General features: G+C 39.1%; 2 protein-coding genes across 2 annotated transcripts; both read left to right on the top strand.

Moving 5' to 3' along the window:
- The first annotated feature begins 2,188 nt into the window (after positions 1-2,188).
- sowahab (sosondowah ankyrin repeat domain family member Ab) lies at positions 2,189-7,458 on the top strand. Its single transcript, XM_007253628.4, has 2 exons — positions 2,189-2,760; positions 4,569-7,458. The coding sequence occupies exons 1-2, from the start codon at positions 2,421-2,423 to the stop codon at positions 5,702-5,704; spliced, it is 1,476 nt and encodes a 491-aa protein (XP_007253690.3). The 5' UTR covers positions 2,189-2,420; the 3' UTR covers positions 5,705-7,458.
- Positions 7,459-12,375: 4,917 nt separating this feature from the next.
- Positions 12,376-15,767, top strand: gdf9 (growth differentiation factor 9). Its single transcript, XM_007253644.4, has 2 exons — positions 12,376-13,132; positions 14,121-15,767. Exons 1-2 carry the CDS (start codon positions 12,775-12,777, stop codon positions 15,047-15,049), a joined length of 1,287 nt encoding a protein of 428 aa, XP_007253706.3. The 5' UTR covers positions 12,376-12,774; the 3' UTR covers positions 15,050-15,767.
- Positions 15,768-18,687: the final 2,920 nt, after the last annotated feature.

The following is an 18,687-nucleotide window of genomic DNA, read 5'->3' as shown; positions in this document are numbered from 1 at the left end:
TTAAAAAGTGTTTTATACATCCACATAGGTTTTATATATTCAGGAGTATAATAGCGCCATTAATGGCTTGGATTTATTCTGTATTGGAAAGTAAGATGGATGATGAGCAGCTGATCTGTGGTCGGTGATGGATGGAGAAGAGCTGACTTCAGAAACTTCCATCAGTCTGGCTGGACAGGAGACGCGAGAGCCTGAGGGTCCAACATCCATCGGTAGCAACATCCATCGGTAATCCATCGGTAATTTGACACGTTCACACAGCCATGAAAAACTCTGATCTGAGCCACATTGAGCAAAAAATCAGATTTGAGTCACTTCAGCCTGATAATGTGAACAGCCTATATTAATATTTGAAACATTTATTTATTTTTTCATTGATGCAGTAGGACTATGAATAAAACCCCTATGAAATTATATAAAAATGTCCAAATGTTTATGGAACCCCTTTAAATAATTTTTAACATGCTACTTGAGAATGATGGAGCGCCATTTAATATTTTTGCATGAGTTAGGGGTTTAGGGATGAGGTGGGGTGGTGATCATTCAACACCCTGACCTCACTAATGCTCTTTTTGCTAAATGCAATCAAATCCTCACAGTGATTCACCAAAATCTAGTAGAAACAGTAGAGACAGATGCTCCAACAAAAGCAGACTAAAGTCTATTTAATACTCTTGGTTTTGAACAGTGAATAATAATGTGTCCCAATGATTTTTCCCATACACTTGAACCCTTTCTGACAATAAAGTCAATGTTGCTTTAAACACAGCTGATGTGGTGTCAGGATGTTAAGTTATATAATGCACACATGCACAGTGTTCACACTGGAAACGTGTACAGTTGGGATTGCCTGGATTCAAGCTTGCCTGAGGGTCATATAAACTCCAGAGGTAATCAATTGGGATGAATTACACATACACAGATCTTTACCAGCTATTGACACTGACAATCTGGATACAGAGGAATCCTTAGATGCTTCATTTAATCACACACACACATGCACACTGACCGGCCACTTCATTAAAACCACCTCCCGCATTCACTGTCCATTTGACCAACTCCATTGAGCACTTTGTGGTATAATTGCAGACTGTAGTCATTTTATTCTGTTTCTCTGTATGTTTTATTATTAAATCAAGGGATCAAGGGTCTGGAGGAAGAGTGGAGAGACCCACAGTCCAAACTGCTTGAGGTCTAGTGTGAAGTTTCCACCAATCAGTGATGGTTTGGAGAGACATGTCATCTGCTGGTGTTGTTTAAGTTTAATCAATGATTGTATTTCAGCAGGGGAGGCATGAGGATTCCTGGAGAGTTAGTTCATACCTTGTATCTATTGTTTATGTATTAATTGATACTTTTGTATTAAACTGAATTTATATACTTACTTATCTATATATTTACAGCTCTGGAAAAAACAAGAGACCATTTTAAAATGTTGAGTTTCTTTGATTTTACCAAATTGAAAACCTCTGGAATATAATCAAGAGGAAGATGGATGTTCACAAGCCATCAAACCAAACTGAACTGCTTTGAATTTTTGCACCAGGAGTGATCCTGGTGAAAGTTATTCAAAAGCAGTGTGTAAGACTGGTGGAGGAGAACATGCCAAGATGCATGAAAACTGTGATTTAAAACCAGGGTTATTCCACCAAATATTGATGATTTCTGAACTCTTAAAACTTTATGAATATGAACTTGTTTTCTTTGCATTAATTGAGGTCTGAAAAGACTGCATCTTTTTTTTTTAGCCATTGCTAAAAAAATCAGCCTTTTCTGCAAATAAATGCTCTAAATGACAATATTTTATATTTTGAATTTGGGAGAAATGTTGTTCAACTTTTTAAACTGAATTTTTTTTAGATGCACTAGTCTAGTATATATAAAACATTTACATTTTATTCATCATTCATGTATTTATGGGTGTAATTATTAATATAAAAATTATGTATACATAATTAAAGTTTTAATTAATTATTGTATTTCAGCATGGGAGGCATGATGAGTTCTGGAGAGCTAATTTATACTTAGTATGTATTATTTATGCATTTATTGATACTTTTTACTTTTTATGGAGTTGAATTTATATAGTTTATATAAATGGTTTTGTTTGGTGTATAATATCTCTATTGTCTCCTAGGGCCCCATGTGGGTGTGTAAGCGCGCGCGAGCGCGTGTGTGTGTGTGTGTGTCTGAGCTGTGGGAAACGGAGCAGCTTGTCGGTGGCGCGCATGCCCGGGCTGAATGCGGTGCGCGTTCACGCGGACAGAGGGGGCATTAGAGAGGGGGGAGGTAAGTTTTGTTGAGTTTGAGGGAGAAAAACATCTCAGCGCGGTGTGAGAGAGCTCAGACAGAGCTCTCCTGCTGGACTGGAGCTTCTGCCTGGCTGCTCTGTGGATCAACAGGCGGGGGCAGGGTAAAGCATGGCCGTGTCTCAGGGGCTGATCCTCGCCTTCCTGCTGGAGCGAGGAGGTCGGGTGAGGAACTCCGAGCTGCTGAACGCCTTCAGAGACTTCCTGAGCTCCAGCGAGCCCGCGGAGCGGAGGAGGAACCGCGACCTCTTCAAACACTTCGTCAACAACGTGGCTGTGGTCAAGCAGATCGATGATGTGAAGTACGTGGTGGTGAAGAAGAAGTACCAGGACCTGGTGCAGGGTGGAGGAGGAAGGGTGGAGACTGAGGAGAGCAGCTGCAGCTCCAGCAGCTCATCATCTCTACAGCCATCAGGCATCACCACCCAGCAGAGGACCAGCTTCTCCACACGTGAGTTTCAGTATAAATCCAGAGAGTGAGGATGCTTTCAGATATCCTGCTAAAAAATTAATAAATAAAAAGCTAAAAAGTTTACAAGATTGGTTAAACTAGATGACCAGCTTAGATCTTGACCAGCATTGGGTATCTTCTCCTATGAGGTTTTTACTTGGTTTAGCTGGTCTACAAACATGCACTGTGTTTTACAAACTATAAAGCTCACCAGATTAGAACACCACACCATCAATCAACATCTATTTTCTGGCCTTTTTTTATATATAAGTCGCACCTGATTATAAGCCTTATAAACATTATGCGACACTAGTAAGGAACAGGGCTGTCTTGCCATGTTTTCCTTCTAATTTAAAGTCTTTTAAAGTCAAACGAGCGCTGAATGTTAAGCTACACAGACTTCTCACCTGGAAGCTCTTCATTTGAGTGAGTAAAGAGCTTCCGTTTATTTACAGTAAGCTTAGGTTTCCAGATTACCACTAAGGCTAGGTGCAGCAGTATTAGCATTAGCAGCCACGGTTAGCACGCTAATAAATGCCGCTGGACAGCACTACACTGAGGAACCCTGATTGTTCCGGTAAGCCATGGTAATATTAGCTAGCGGTTTGTCCCACGTAGCTTGTTTTAACACTGTAAACGCAAAGGCGACAGGCCGGTAAGTTAATACTCGCCTATGAATGGCAAAAGGGCTAGCGTTTAGCGTATTTAGCGGGTAATGCTAATGCTGCTTCAGTCTCTGTGCTGGAGAACTAAACTGAAACTCCTGTATAACGCTGCACTTCAGCAGAGTGGCTTTACTGCTCCTTACAACCTGTGATATCATAAATACAAAAGGTGCACCAGATTATAAGGCACACTGACAATTTTGGAAAAATGTAAGGATTTTAAGTGCACCTTATAGTGCGAAAAATACGGTACACAATACATGATTAGTATAGCAATACATGATTAGTATATATGATACTTCACAAAATCACTGAGGTGCTCAGTGAACTCCAGCACTGTGGTACAGTGATAGGATGCAGCACCTGTGCAACAAGTCCAGTCGTGAAATTTTACTACTCACTACTAAATATTCCACAGCCAACTGTCAGTGATATTATAACACAGTGGAAGAGCTTCAGAGTTCATCACTACACACCTCCAAACTTCATGTAGCGTCAGATTAGTTCAAAAATAGTAGAGAGACTTGTGTGCTTGTGTGTGTGTGTGTGTGTGTGTGTGCATGCATGTGATTATTTAATTGATTAGTGCCACCACGTGGAGTCATGAAGCAGTAACTTTAGTAAGCCAAACTGGGGAGAGTTTTTGAGAGTTTAGAGTGCCTGTGTTTCAATAAAATTGTCCATATTTGTTGCTATGCATCGGAGAGATTATGGTCAAACAGCAAGATGAGGCAGTTCTACCAGCATGACCAGCATAAGTAGGTAGTCAACCAGCCAAACTAGTTGGTTGACTAGTAAGACCAACTAGACTAGATTGGTCAGCCAGCTTGGTCTTGCTGGTGGACCAGTCCAGTCATGCTGCACGGGATGACCAGCCTGAACACCATGGCCAAGCATCAAATGCAACATGCACTATTCTGGTCACTATTCTAGTATTTTCTTACCAGTATATGGAATGTTTTTGATTGATGGTTTAGACCAAACTTGACAACAAGTGTGAACAGTTTTAATGTCAAGACTAGATCATTTGAAACCATTACAAGGAAAACCAGTTCTTGAGCTGGATTTTGAGCAGGGTAACAATGTTTGTATTTCATATTTGTAATGTCCAACGTTTGTTTTTTATAAACCCCACAAATCCAGATTCCAGCTGCTGCATTGGCCATACCGAGAGCCTACCCAGGAAGATACAGCTCCAAAGGAGACGTTCTGAAGGTGCTGAACGTGCTGACAGTGGTGTGATCAGTTCTCGCGCCAAGCCCCCAACCAGCCTAGATGATTCCTACACTACTAGAGTGCTTAATGTGTCAAATACTGGGAAAACTGGCAAAACTGGGGCTGTTTTTGCTGTTGTTGCAATCAAATCACCACCACCCCCACATATGAGATGCATTTCAAGGAGTGATTCAAAGCGTGATTCAAAGCATGATTCAAGGTACAAAGTACCAAGTGATGATGACCATGCACTTCAGCAAGAGATCCCATTCCAGCGCTTTCCGGCTGAAAAAGCTGTTTTTTCGAAGAGTATGTCACATCCGATTGATGGACATCAGTATCGATCATTAAGAAGCAAAAGGAGGCCATCATTGGTGTCCAGTTCACCAGCAACAAAACGGGGCACCAAAACAGGGTTCGATGCCAAGGAACAAGCTCCAGTTCCCCTGGAGCCGAGAGAGCACGAATGGCTTCTGAAGTCGGCCACCGGTCGGTGGGGTCAGGTGTCCAGCCTCCTGCTGCAGGATGTCCATCTAGCGGAGAAGAAAAGCTTTGTGTCAGGCTTCACAGTTCTCCACTGGGCTGCCAAGAAAGGCAACAGCAAGATAGTGCGCCAGATCCTTGATCTTTCCAAGCAAGGCGGCTTGGAGGTTGACGTAAACGCCAAGAGCCACGATGGCTACACACCCCTGCATGTTGCAGCTATTCACAACCATGTGTCAGTGCTAAACGTGCTGGTGCACAACTACGGAGCCAACTGCAACATCCGAGACAACAGTGGCAGAAAGGCCCATCAGTACCTGCCCAAAGATGTGTCAACTGATGTGAGGGAGATGCTCGGAGACCCTCACGTTTTTCATCGTTCAGGGCAGCGTCGGCACTCAGTTGATGATCAGCAGCTCTCGGACGTCTCCAAAGGGTTCCACTCATTCAGCAAGCTGTTCCAGCCCAGCACAGGGCACAAAAAGAAGCCTAGACACCGGCCAAGCTTCCACTTCATCAGCGATGACCACGACGAGAACAGAAAGGACTGTGGGACTTACAGCCGGAGACCATTGCACTAAATCTAAAGATAAATTGACCACTTACTACAGTAGATGCACTTAAATTTGACTGTTACTCATTGTTTATTAATATATAGTGTTATTTATAGTATAATTTAATTTTAAGTAGTGAGAGAACTCACCCAGTTTCACCCAGATTGCGAGCAAGTTGCTGCTGTCCAGTGTCCAAAAACACTGTCCATCTCCATTTTTGTCAATTTTTCTTGTTTTAAGCCTGTAGCTGTTGTACATGAACACTGCGTAAATAATTCTGGATAATAGACCAATAGAAATGCTCTTCTTAAAACACCTAATCAAACTGTATTGTATTTACTTACATTTAAAGTTAGGAGCACTTTTCCTTTTCCTGTAAATTCACCATTTGAAGTTTTTGATTAAACAGCATCAATGCATCAGTCTACTGGCTTGATAAGCTTAGCACTCACCTGACAGTTTTCCACTGCTGGCCCAACCTCAGACCACCCAGGTAACTTTATCATGCACTAACACTATTTTTTTATTCCTCTGAAAACAAACAATTATAAGTGCACAGAGACCTTTTTTTAAGGCAAATATTACACACAACCAGTAGAATAAAATAGTCTGATCTGTATTTATTTGATGCGTTCTAAATTTTATTAGAAATTAATCAAAGGTATATTAAAACTGTACTGATTGTGTAAACAAACGATAAAAAGAGGCTGTATAATACTCATCATTACCACTGGTGAGCCACCCAGAACACTTTGCCATTAGCGGGCCAACAGTTGTAAAAAATAGTTTAATTCATTTTAACTACAGTGAGTTCATCGAAAATGTCTTTTAATATTTAGTCTCAAAGCAGTGAACTTTGTAGGTAGTGAATTTTGCAGGCATCCTAATTCTACTTTGCTAAATTTCTACATAATTAACACATTAAGGAAATGTTTACACCATGATTTTAGGCCAGATTTTCTGTTTTTGGAGATTGAGGACAAAAGCCTTTAAACGATCTGACAACTCCAGAATTGTATAGTAGTATGGACTTGGCCTAATTTTAGAGATTTTATTTTTACAATGGTGAAGAAAACCAGGGGTTACCATGACAACAACATAAATATAGCCATTTTACCCTCACTTGGCATGACCTATGGAAGCTCAACAATGCTGCATTGACCTGTACCATTGTGTGCCTGGGGGGGTTCTCCTGAATTCAATGTAGATGTGATTATCACATGGACAATTCTAGCCAGATGTCAGGATGTTGGTTGGAGTTGATTCTTAAACTTTCTTAACTCATCCCAAAAGTATTGGGTGGTGCAACATCACTCCAGAAAACACAGTTTCACTGCTCCACACGCCAAGGCAGGGGGGCTTTTTAAAATTGGCATTAAGAATGGAGCCAACAGGTTCATGTGTATCTGCTGTTAAAGTACTGAGTTCATCCAGACTAACCGGCTTTACCACTTCACTTTGGCCAGTCTATTTTTCAGCAGAGCCATCACACCCACTGTAAAGAAATCTGAAACTCCATTAACTCTTTTACGCCAAATCACTCTCATTAACTCAGCTTACAAAGCAGACTGAATTCTGAAGAAATTTATAAATTTAGAGTTTACCTATATCTGAACCAGAGACTCATTACTTATTGCTTGTATTCTAGAGTTATCTTTATTTTTAGACAGTAATAAATCTGTTAGATTTAAACATAAGATTGTAATATTAAGAGTTAATAAAGCACTTGTGCTGTTCTGCTACTGGATTGGCTGTTGCTCACGTTCAGTAGAAACAATGTTTTTCTGTGTTCTGTGAATGACTGCTTGCCGAATCTACCATATCTGATTCTGTGTATGAGTGTGAACACTGAATGTGTGTGAGAATAAAAGAGGAACACTGTTCTGCTCTGCGTGGGCTGCTGGAATGTTGACCCTTCAATTTGTTGCCCTTCTATTACATTTGCACATTTCGTGTTGTTTCTATAACAGAGTGAGCAGAAGAATAATGGATGGATGGGTGGAGACTTACTATCTGATGATTTAATGACTCCTATTTAAAATCACTTTTAAAATTCTTAATCACTCTTAAAATTAAAGATGGTCCAAATGGTTCTTTAAGCGATTCCACAAAAACATTATTAGATCTGTTTAATTTACATTTTTTTTAAATAGAGGTTTTCTGCACAAACAACACATACAAAAAGGTTCAGCCTAAAACCAGAACTGGTTCTTCTACAGCATTACCCAAATTAATTCTCAGGGTTTTTTTTAGACTTGTCATTTAATGAGTTTCTGGACTCAGAACATTTTCTTCTTGGTTTGGTTTCTTTTCACACATGAAAAAATCTAAACTCAACCAAAGGCATCACAACAAGCCATGTGAGCATGTTCTGTTCACTGATTGGTCAGACCTGTCTGGGGCAGAGCAAGAAATCCTTTTCTTAACACAAACAAATAACTCCAGAACAAGACCTCCTCCTTCTGAATCACTTGAATAAGAGCAGTAGCTAAATATAAGAGCCGTTCTTTAAACTGCAAAGAACCAATTAAGCATTCAGATGGTTTCTAACTGTATATACCTGTTCATCTTAGAAGTGCCAGCTTGTGTTTGTTTGTTAGAAACACACTAAATTACCTTTATCCAATACAATCTTAAAAATAAAGGTGCTGCAATATGTTCTTTAAATAATTTTTTTTTTTTTTTCTAATTTTAAGGCCAATTACCCAACCCACTGATTAGGACTCCCTCTATCACTAGTGATGCCCCAAAACCAGGAGGGTAAAAACTAGAACATCCAATACATGTAAAGTCAGCCACCACCTCTTTTCCAACTGTTGCTGATGCAGCATTGCAGAGCAGCATCACAGCGCACTCGGAGGAAAGCGCAGCGACTGGGTTCTGATACATCAGCTCGCAGACGTCTTGTGGGAAGAGAGCGCCATCTACCAACCCAGAGAGAGAAAGGCCAATTGTGCTCTCTCAGGGCTCTGGCAGCTGATGGCAAGCTGCATGAACGGGATTCGAACCAGCGATCTCCCAATCATAGTCGCAGCACTTTAGTATGCTGGACCACTCATAGAATAGTATTTCTGTAAAGGAGATGTGTGAAAGAAAGAGGTTTAATGTAGTGGATGAACAGCTGCCGAAGCCCTGAGAGAGCAGAGTTGGCCTTGCTCGCTGGGTGGGTAGATGGTGCTCTCTCCCCACATCACTCAGCACAAGGCGTCTGTGAGCTGATGTATCAGAACCGAGACGCTGCGCTTTCCTCCGAGTGCACTGTGATGCCTCTCAGCAATGCTGCATCAGCAGCTGTTCAAAAAGAGGAGATGGCTGACTTCACATGTATCGGAGGAGGCATGTGCTAGTCTTCACCCTCCTGGTTTTGGGGCATCACTAGTGATAGGGGTTAGGGTTAGTTCTAATGAGTGGGTTGGGTAATTGATTGTGTAAATTGGGGAGAAAATAGGGAAGAAAAAAGAAATAAAATAACAAAAGGAGTGGATGAAAAGGTTCTTTTTCTTTAAAGGTGCCTCCCACTTGCATCCTTTTTACAAAAATGGTTCTTTCAAAACCATCATTTAAAGAACTCACTGTAGCACCTTTATTTGTATCAGTGTAAATTATTTAGAGCTGGCATTTCTATGCTACGTCTGTGGTTTTATTAACGTTTAAGAGTTGAGTAGGTTACATATCACATATCACAAAGTTTTTTCCCAGCAGACAGGGGATTTAGTGTACTGCTCATAAAAGCATAGTAAGCATTGCAGAGCCTTTGTCCATACAGTCAGTGATGCAGTCCTAATTTCGCAGCGCAGCTCCCCCTGAGGCTTGTGTGCAGTGTTGTGTCCTGGTGTGCATGCCCTTGACTCGGGGCTTCCCGGATGGGGTGAGGAGAAGTGTGGTGTCTATTAAACAGACAGAGAGAGTGCACGTGGGTTCAAACATGCAACAGAAAATCCTTATATGCTTCATTTAACCCAGCTCATCTAATCTGCATGAATATGTATTTTCCCCCAAGTTTAAAGCTGAAATTAGACATCTGGCCACAGCTGAAATAGCCAAAAAGCTAAATGAGGTAATCATTGTTGTTCATAGATATTTCTGATATTTACAGTAGTATATGGGCCCTAATATAAGACCTAAACAGTGAGTCAACAAATACATTAAGATACGTTAGTGAAGATACAAACTACCACTGGTCCTTTTTTTATTTGTACCAATACCAACACACCAATATTGTTTTTAGTATTCTTCATTTAAAAATTACTGATCTAGTTAAAATGTTTTTTTTTATGAACCCCTTCACTCAAGAGTAGTATCTAAAGTTAACTTTCATAATTATACTGATCGCACTCTCTACTACCCCACTGGAAGATACACAGTGTGTGTGTTCTTTCAGGATGGATGTGTTACAGCATCAAACAATGTTCATTTTCTTTTCTCGTAAAGTGTATTCAGAACAATCTGCTGATTTAAGTGTGATGCTAAAATCAATTAATGTCAACATACCATCTCTAATTAATTGTATTATTTTGAGTCAGGTTTAAGTTTGTTTTGGTGACAGACCTAAACCATCCAACTCAATACCATACGCTGGTCAGGAGCTAAACTGGTTACCCAGCATTATTTTGACATATAGTCCTCATTTGTAGATACTATTCAGACCCAAAGTTAATTAATCAAGTTAATTGTAATTATTTGTAGGTACTGAAAAAAAAACAAGTTATTATTTCTAGATGCTAAGTCAGATTTTAGAAAAATATATATATATATAACCACAATGGTTCCCAGATTTATGCACCTGCCTAATTTGTTTAAAGATTTTTTACACACTTTCTGTAAATCCTATAAACTTTTTTCCCTTCTCACTGTGTTCATCTGCTATATGATGTGTTTAACTGAAATTGTTGATCTGAACAACCAGTGATTTATAAAGGAAAATCATGAAAATTATCAGGGGGGCACAAATCTTTTTATACCACTGTATAACCAATTTTCTAAATGCTACAACAAAATGTAGAGAAATTATGTTTAAAGCCTACAGTCATTATTTATAGATATATTTTAACATATAGCTAAGTTAGCTTGTTAACTAGAATTTCTAGAAAAGTAAAATAAGTAATATTAAGAAAGTTATTTTTGGATACTACCTAATAACTTATTTTAGATGCTAAGATAATAAGATAATAAGACCTTATTTTACTATGTTGCTAGGTAGACTAATGAAAACCACAATTTGAAAAAAATATATACATATAAATTATTATTTTAATTAATTAATTAATTATTAAATTATTATTAATATAATCCTTATTTTCAGATGCCTAAGTCAGACTTTATAGAAAATAAGTCAAATAATAGCTAAGTGAATAATATAGAGAAAATATTTTTCAAAATGATTATTTAAAAAAGAAGCTGGTTAGCTAAATGTTAACCTAGCTAACTGACTAGAAAGTAATTCTATGTGAAAGTAGAGGGGAAATAAGTAATAAATTTAACATAATTGTTAGTTTTAGATACGACATCCAATTCTAGAGAAAATCAGCAATATTAAGACATATTCTACACACTAGCAAAGTCAATCATACAGAGAAAATAAGTCATTTATTTTAGCATATAGCTAGTAATTATTTCTATATATTAGCTATTTAGCTTATTAGCAATAGCTAAAGTTAGCTGACTAGCTACAAATCATAATTTGGAGAAAATAAGTTTTAATATAGGATTATTAGTGAAAACACAGAAAAATTATGAATTAGTCCAGAATATTATAGTTATTTTTAGAAAGTAAATTGATGAAAAGTAATTATTTTAGTTTAAATTTAAGTGAAGTCAGAATTTAGAGGAAATTCGGTTTAAATTAGAGACTATTCTAAATTAAAAGTCAGTCAGGTAAACAGAGCGGGCTGAACACAGAGAATACCCGCCTGTTTTGGCCCGGATTTACATCCTCTTCTATATCAGCGAAGTGAATAATAGAGAGAACATATTTTTAAAGTCATTATTTAAAAAAAGAAGAAGAAGCTAATTAGCTAATTGTTGTTTTTAAAATGTTAACCTAGCTAAATCACTAGCCTAAAACAGAATTTGGAGAAAGTAAGTCATTATTACAAAATTCTACCTAAAAATAGAGGGAAAATATTATTTTAGATACTCAAAAGTACAAAAACATTACAGTTGCTAGCTAGACTAATGTAAACCACAATTTAAAAAAAGGTAAATTATTAAAATATAATTATTATTCCAGATGCAAAGTTAGACTTTATTAAAAAAATATTTTAGAATTTCATTATAAAAAAAAAGAAGATAGTTAGCTAATCATTGTTTCTATAATGTAAAACGTTAACCTAGTTAACTGACTAGCCTAAATTAGAATTTGGAGAGAGAAATTCATTATTAGTAGATTCTAGAGGGGAAATAAGTAATTAATTCAACATAATTATTCGTTTTAGATACTACATCAAAATCATTATAATTTATAGAAAATAAGCATAATTAAGAAATATTTTCTCTAATTCTAGACACTAGCGAAGGCAATCACATTTAGCATATAGCGAATCATTATTTCTATATATTAGCTATTTAGCTTATTAGCAATAGCTAAAGTTAGCTGACTAGCTACAAATCATAATTTGGAGAAAATAAGTTTTTATAACTGGATTATTAGTCAAAACACAGAAAAATAATGAATTAGTCCAACATATTATAGTTATTTTTAGATAGTAAATCAATAAAAAGTAATTATTTTAGTTTAAATTTAAGTGAAGTCAGAATTTAGAGGAAATTCGGTTTAAATTGGAGACTATTTTAAATTAAAAGTCAGTCACGTAAACAGAGCGGGCTGAACACAGAGAATACCCGCCTGTTTTGGGCCGGATTCACCTCCTCTTCTACAAAGAAGTGAGGGATAAATGTATAAATATATGTTTTTTAATAATATTCGCTGAATTCTCTGAATTATCCCCGGTTTTCTGGGTTTTTCAGCGTCACGGCCGGCCGGGTCGGGTGTTAATTAGGGACCGGTGTGTGAGTGAGAGGGCGGCGGAAGTGTATCCGGGGCTGATCTGAGCTCTGCGGGCAGTAAGCTGAAGTTAAAGTGTGCCGGTTTCTCCGCGATGGCTCCGCCGCCGTGTGTTCCGTTCCCCCGCTTCACCGCGCTGGTGCCGGTGGCGGTGGTCGTGCTGTGGGTGGTCGCGGGGTCGGGCCTGGCGCTCCTCGGTAACGGGGTGCAGCCGGACAGCCTGGCTCATCACGGGAACATCCTGAGCCCGCTGCTGAAAGCCCTGTCCGAGCAGGAGCCGTGGGGGGCCGCGGAACCCCGGACCCGGCCCCGGCCCGACTCCCGGTACGTCCGTTTCATGAAGCGGCTCTACAAGCTCTCCTCCAGACCCGAGAGGAGCCACGAGACCGAGCAGCTCTACAACACCGTGCGCCTCATCACCCCCAGACAGGAGTGCCTGAGCCACAGCACAGGTGGGGCTGTACACACACACACACACACACACACAGATATATAAACAGATATACAGCTCTGGAAAAAAATAAGTTCAGTTTCTGAATCAGTTTCTCTGATTTTGCTATTAATTCTCACAAATTCCAAACAAAAATTTGTCACTTAGAGCATGTATTTGCAGAAAATGAGAAATGTCTGAAATAACAAAAAATAATGCAAAGAAAACAAGTTCATATTCAAAAAGTTTTAAGAGTTCAGAAATCAAAATTTGGTGGAATAACCCTGGTTTTTAATCACAGTTTTCATACATCTTGGCATGTTCTCCTCCACCAGTCTTACACATTGCTTTTGTGTTGGTCATCCTCTAGTCCTTCATCAGTGCTCACAGGATGCTAACCACAGTTCACGCATGTCCACAGGATTCTGTTGTCACAGGACGCTGTTTCTGGACTATGGACTAGACACTTAGTCCAGCAGTGTTAAAGTTGTTGGTGTATCTCTTTCCAAGGTCTATTGTTTACATTCTTCAGCTGTTTTTCTGCTAATAAAGTCTCGTTTCTTCATAATTGTGTAAATTTTTGGGACAAAGTAAACCCATCATTAATTAAAGCATTCATTTAAAGCATTGGTGTTGTAAATTACATGTACTCCTAAGAGTAAAGTAAGTCACAAATCTACAAATAAAGCTCAGTCATGAAAAAAAATATATAAATAAATAAAAATACCATGATATACCTTGAAACTGTCAGAATCTTGCAAAATACTGTGGTACACATTTTTGGCCATACTGCCCAGCACTGCAATAATAGCTGCTCTGTGGTGGTTTTCTCTCCTTTGGGGTCCTGATCATTGAGGAACAGGGTGACCAGAGGATAATAAAGTATGCAGAAAAACAGATTTAGGACTACAGGCTGTAATTATAGAAGTACAAAACATTCCATATGATTATATGATCATATGATTCCAACTGACTTTGGATTGAGTAACAATGTCTTTTTTTTCTCACAGACTATTTCACACAGGACATCTCCTACAGCTTGGACCGCGTCCGAGCCCAGGAGCACCTACTCAAGTCTGTGCTACTCTACTCCGTCAACCACAACCTTGCAGCCTCCCTCGCCTCCATCTGCTACCTGCACGTGAAGGAGCACATGCCCTCAGACGACCGCTTCTGCCTACACCCCCACAGCTCCTCCCGCCTGGCCACGGCAGTCACCTTCCACGTCCGGTCGGAGAGAGCTGGTCGGCGCAAGTGGGCAGAGGTGGACGTGACCCCCTTCCTCCAACCGCTGATCCGGAGCCACAGGAAGGACCTCCACCTGCTCCTCAACCTCACCTGCCTAGAGCACGGGATCCACGGACGCCCTGGTAGAAGCCCCCTGGAGCTCTCGCACGTGGCACCATCGCTTCTGTTGTATCTCAACGATACCAGTGAGGTGGCCTATCGGAGGAGCTCTGCACACAGCAGGTTCGGAAGCTTCAGATCAAATCACTGGGATGCAAAGCCCCTCCGGCACGATCACCATTCCGGATCAGAGCAGCACACATGGAGGGATCGCAGGAGCACTCTGAACAGCACTCAGGAACCCAATACCAACCTGTCCAGCTACGAGTTCCCCACGGATGAATGCGACCTCTACGACGTCAGGGTGAGTTTCAGCCAGCTCAAACTGGACCACTGGATCATAGCACCCCACAAGTACAACCCCAGGTACTGCAAGGGGGTCTGCCCCAGGGCAGTGGGCTACATCTACGGCTCGCCCGTGCACACCATGGTGCAGAACATTATCTATGAAAAGCTGGACTCCTCCATCCCCAGGCCTTCATGCGTTCCTTCAGAATACGACCCCTTGAGTGTTTTGACCATTGAGAACGATGGATCCATTGCCTACAAGGAATATGAGGAGATGATTGCTACTAAATGTACCTGCCGGTAAGGCTTAAATCTATCTGTAACAAGAGGTTTCGTAAAAAGAAAACGTTTGCACTTACCGTACAAATTTCAGGCGAGACGCTGAGATTGTTTTCTCACTGTTTCATTCACCATAGCCATTTAATCCATCCCGACAGTGTTAGTTGAATGACCTCGGTAATATTTTCTCATTTCTCTCAAAAAGTCACGTTTGTGTGTATAAAAAAGTTGAGCAGGTGACTAGATGAGAAAAAAGCTTTATGTTTAACGCGTATGAATACGATTAATATTAATATTAATTAATAATACGAAGTTAATTATTTAATTTATGTTCTTGGTGGTTGTGTCTCAGTTCTCCGCATGCTTGAACACAAATGGCAGAAGTTTTAAACAAATCTAGTTCTGGACCGATTATGAAAAGTGTAGTCCTGTTCTTCTTAATGGAACACTTTTACAGTCGTTTTTAATACCTGTGGATTGCAGCGGTTGTCGGAACGGCAACCTCTCTCTTCATGATGTCCAGAAAGTAAGTTGCCCTAAACTAAGGACAACTTGATGAGCGAATGAAATGCTCGAAGGCATTTGATCATTGTGTGCCAAACGGTTTATAGCAGAATACATTTAATGTGTGTATTTATGTCATTTGTCTGTGTGCCTTGTTCTGGTTGGCTCTGATTTCACACCAAAATATGATCTTTTGATAGATTCATAAAAAAAATGTGAAATAAAAAAAAACAAAGCAAGCACTCTTGAGGTTCTGTTAATGTTTATTTTTTTTCCAGATGGCCCTGGAATTTCAGCTGTACGGTCAGAGATGTACAGTAACGAAGCAGTACTACCTCACTACTCACTACAGTGGCTTGCAAAAGTATTCATACCCCCTGAAATTTTCCATATTTTGTCACATTACAACCACAAACATATAAATATATTTAATGCGAAAGAGGTTTAGGTCTGGACTTTGACTGGGCCATTCTAACACATCAATATGTTTTATTATACTACCATTCCACTGTAGTTCTGGCTTTATGTTTAGGGTCATTGTCCTGTTGGAAGGTGAACCTTCGCCCCAGTCTTGAGTCTTTTGCAGACAACAGGTTTTCTTCCAAAATTGCCATGTATTTAGCTGCATCCATCTTCCCATCAACTCTGACCAACTTCCCTGTCTCTGCTGAAGAAAAGCAGCCCCAGAGCATGATGCTGCCACCACCATGTTTCACAGTGGGGATGGTGTGTTCAGAGTGGATTGCAGTGTAAATTTTGGCCAAAAAGTAAAATTTTGGTCTCACCAAAGCACCTTGTTCCACATGTTAGCTGTGTCCCCAACATGGCTTCTGGTAAACTGCAAACAGGACTTTTTATGTTTTTCTTTTAAAAAGGGTTTTCTTCTTGCCACTCTTCCATAAAGACCACATTTGTGCCGTGCACGACTATTAGCTGTCCTGTGCACACATTCCCCACCTGAGCTGTGAATCTCTGCATTTCATCCAGAGTCACCATGAGCCTCTTGACTGTGTGCTCTTCTTTTTCGCTGCTCTTCTTTGTCGGGCTGTAAGTTTAGGTGGACAGCCTTGTCTTGGTAGGTTTACAGTTCCATACTCTTTCCATTTCTGGATAATGTATTAAACAGAACTCAGTGAGATGTTCAAAGCTTGGGAAATCTTTTTATAGCCTAAGCCTGCTTTAAACTTTAAACTCCACAACCTTATTCCTGACCTGTCTGGTGAGTTCTTTGGACTTCAGGATGCTGTTTATCTTCCAATATTCTTTTAACCAACCTCTGAGGCCGTCACAGAGCAGCTGTATTTGAACTGAGACTAGATTACACAAGGGTGGACTCTTTTTAGTCATTAGCAATCATCAAGCAATACGTTTGCACACCATACTTTTCTGTTTTTTGTTAAAAAATAGTTTTTTTGTTGGTCTTTCACATTAAATTCCAATGAAATATATTAGTGTTTGTGGTTGTAATGTGACAAAATATGGAAAAGATTAAGGAATATGAATACTTTAGCAAGACGCTGTATCTGTACTTTACTGGAGAACTATGTTTTTCTCCTGCTTCCAGTTTTACTTCATGATACTAATTCCTGTTTCATGAAATATTGGCATTTATACTTGACCATGTTCTCTCTGGGTGGGCAGTTGCCTCGCTCTGCTCTACTCATTATTCCTGTTGTGACACTGTCCAGCACAGGCGTCTGTTAGCTGATGTATCAGAGCTGGGCTGCTGCTCTTTCCTCAAGTGAGTTAATGGGTCTGACATTACATGTATTGCAGGAGGCATGTGCTATTCTTCACCGCCTTAGTATCAGGGGTATTACTAGTGATGAGGAAGTGCATATGAATGGGGAATGGGCAGCAGTACTGCTGTTTACTGTAGAAAACCTGGAACAATTTCAGACAGACGAGAGAGTTTTAGGAATGAATGTGGGAGAAATTTGAGTCCATTAAAACGATTATGTAAAATAGAGCAGCAGGGGGCGGCAGAGTCACTTATTTTTCTTTCTTTTGCAGATTTGCTGTATTATCAGAATCCAGACAACAGACAACACTTTTTTTGTGTTGGACAAACTAAAAAAAGGGTTTATTATGGTCCAAAATTTCTAATAAAACAGGTGAAACAGGTTAAGGTTGTAACAGGTTGATAGTAACCCATGGGCCAAGGGATTTCTGACGATAAACATTGTGTAGAAAGCTCTTAATGTCAGAGACCTTTTAATAATAATAAAAAATACTCAATACTTAATTTTATTGATTACAATACTTTTTGCACCTTACACTCAGTTTAGAGCAAAAACTGGATCCTGCTTAAAATGATGTGTGTCAATGCTTTCAGTCTTTCGGTCAAATGTTTAGGGGCCATTCCACTGAATGGGTGTCATTTCTGTCCCCAGGATATTTTAAAATACTTTAAAATACATTTTATTATTAAGCATAGTGTATTGTACATTGACCTAATTGCAAAAGTAAGATATGTATTTAAAACATTAAAAAAAAAAACTATTTAGAACACTGAAAAAAAAACATTTGTTACCTGTCTCCACTCTCTAACTATAAACTTTACCATGAAATATTTACTGCAATAATTACTGCTTTGAAAATAGTTTTTCATAGTAAATCCATAATATTTAAGTTAAAATATACATTTTAGTTATGTCCCTGGGTTTTACTCAGTCCGGTTACCGTAACACATTACCCCATCTGAAACAACTGAAACATTCTACAAGTCACATCTACAACAGGAAGTGACATCAGCTGGTTCTTCTGTAGATCATGGGAAGAACAAAATTAAGTTCCATCATTAGTTTTTTTGTATATTTGATCTTATTGTAACGATTTAATCGAGGAGCTCAATCTCAACACTCACCTAAATTAATTCTTAGATCTTATTTGACTATTTTTAAAATAAAAAAATTGGGTAAATCACTAGATGTGCTCATACTATTAGCACAGCCACCATTTAGCTATTTTTCATGTTTTTGCTAATTCTATGCTAAAAACTCATTCCTGTTACTTAAAACATAAAAAGTAACAGGAGTCAGTGCCAGTAACAGGAATGAGTGCCATTAACAGGAGTGATTTCTTGGTCATAAATCTAAATTATTTTAACATGCAGATAAACATTTCTTTAAAATAAATACTTTAAACATGCTTTTTAAA

The sequence above is a fragment of the Astyanax mexicanus genome, chromosome 2, assembly GCF_023375975.1.
Source record: "Astyanax mexicanus isolate ESR-SI-001 chromosome 2, AstMex3_surface, whole genome shotgun sequence".
NCBI lineage: Eukaryota > Metazoa > Chordata > Actinopteri > Characiformes > Acestrorhamphidae > Astyanax > Astyanax mexicanus.
This window is presented reverse-complemented; position numbering and strand designations above follow the sequence as displayed.

What these genes read in the sequence shown, in the direction of transcription:
- sowahab (XM_007253628.4), top strand. Translation starts at nt 2,421, where the DNA reads ATGGCCGTGTCTCAGGGGCTGATCCTCGCCTTCCTGCTGGAGCGAGGA. An exon ending in GAGGACCAGCTTCTCCACAC is followed by an intron (nt 2,761 to 4,568) that starts GTGAGTTTCAGT and finishes CCACAAATCCAG; the next exon opens with ATTCCAGCTGCTGCATTGGC.
- gdf9 (XM_007253644.4), top strand. Translation starts at nt 12,775, where the DNA reads ATGGCTCCGCCGCCGTGTGTTCCGTTCCCCCGCTTCACCGCGCTGGTG. An exon ending in GTGCCTGAGCCACAGCACAG is followed by an intron (nt 13,133 to 14,120) that starts GTGGGGCTGTAC and finishes TTTTTCTCACAG; the next exon opens with ACTATTTCACACAGGACATC.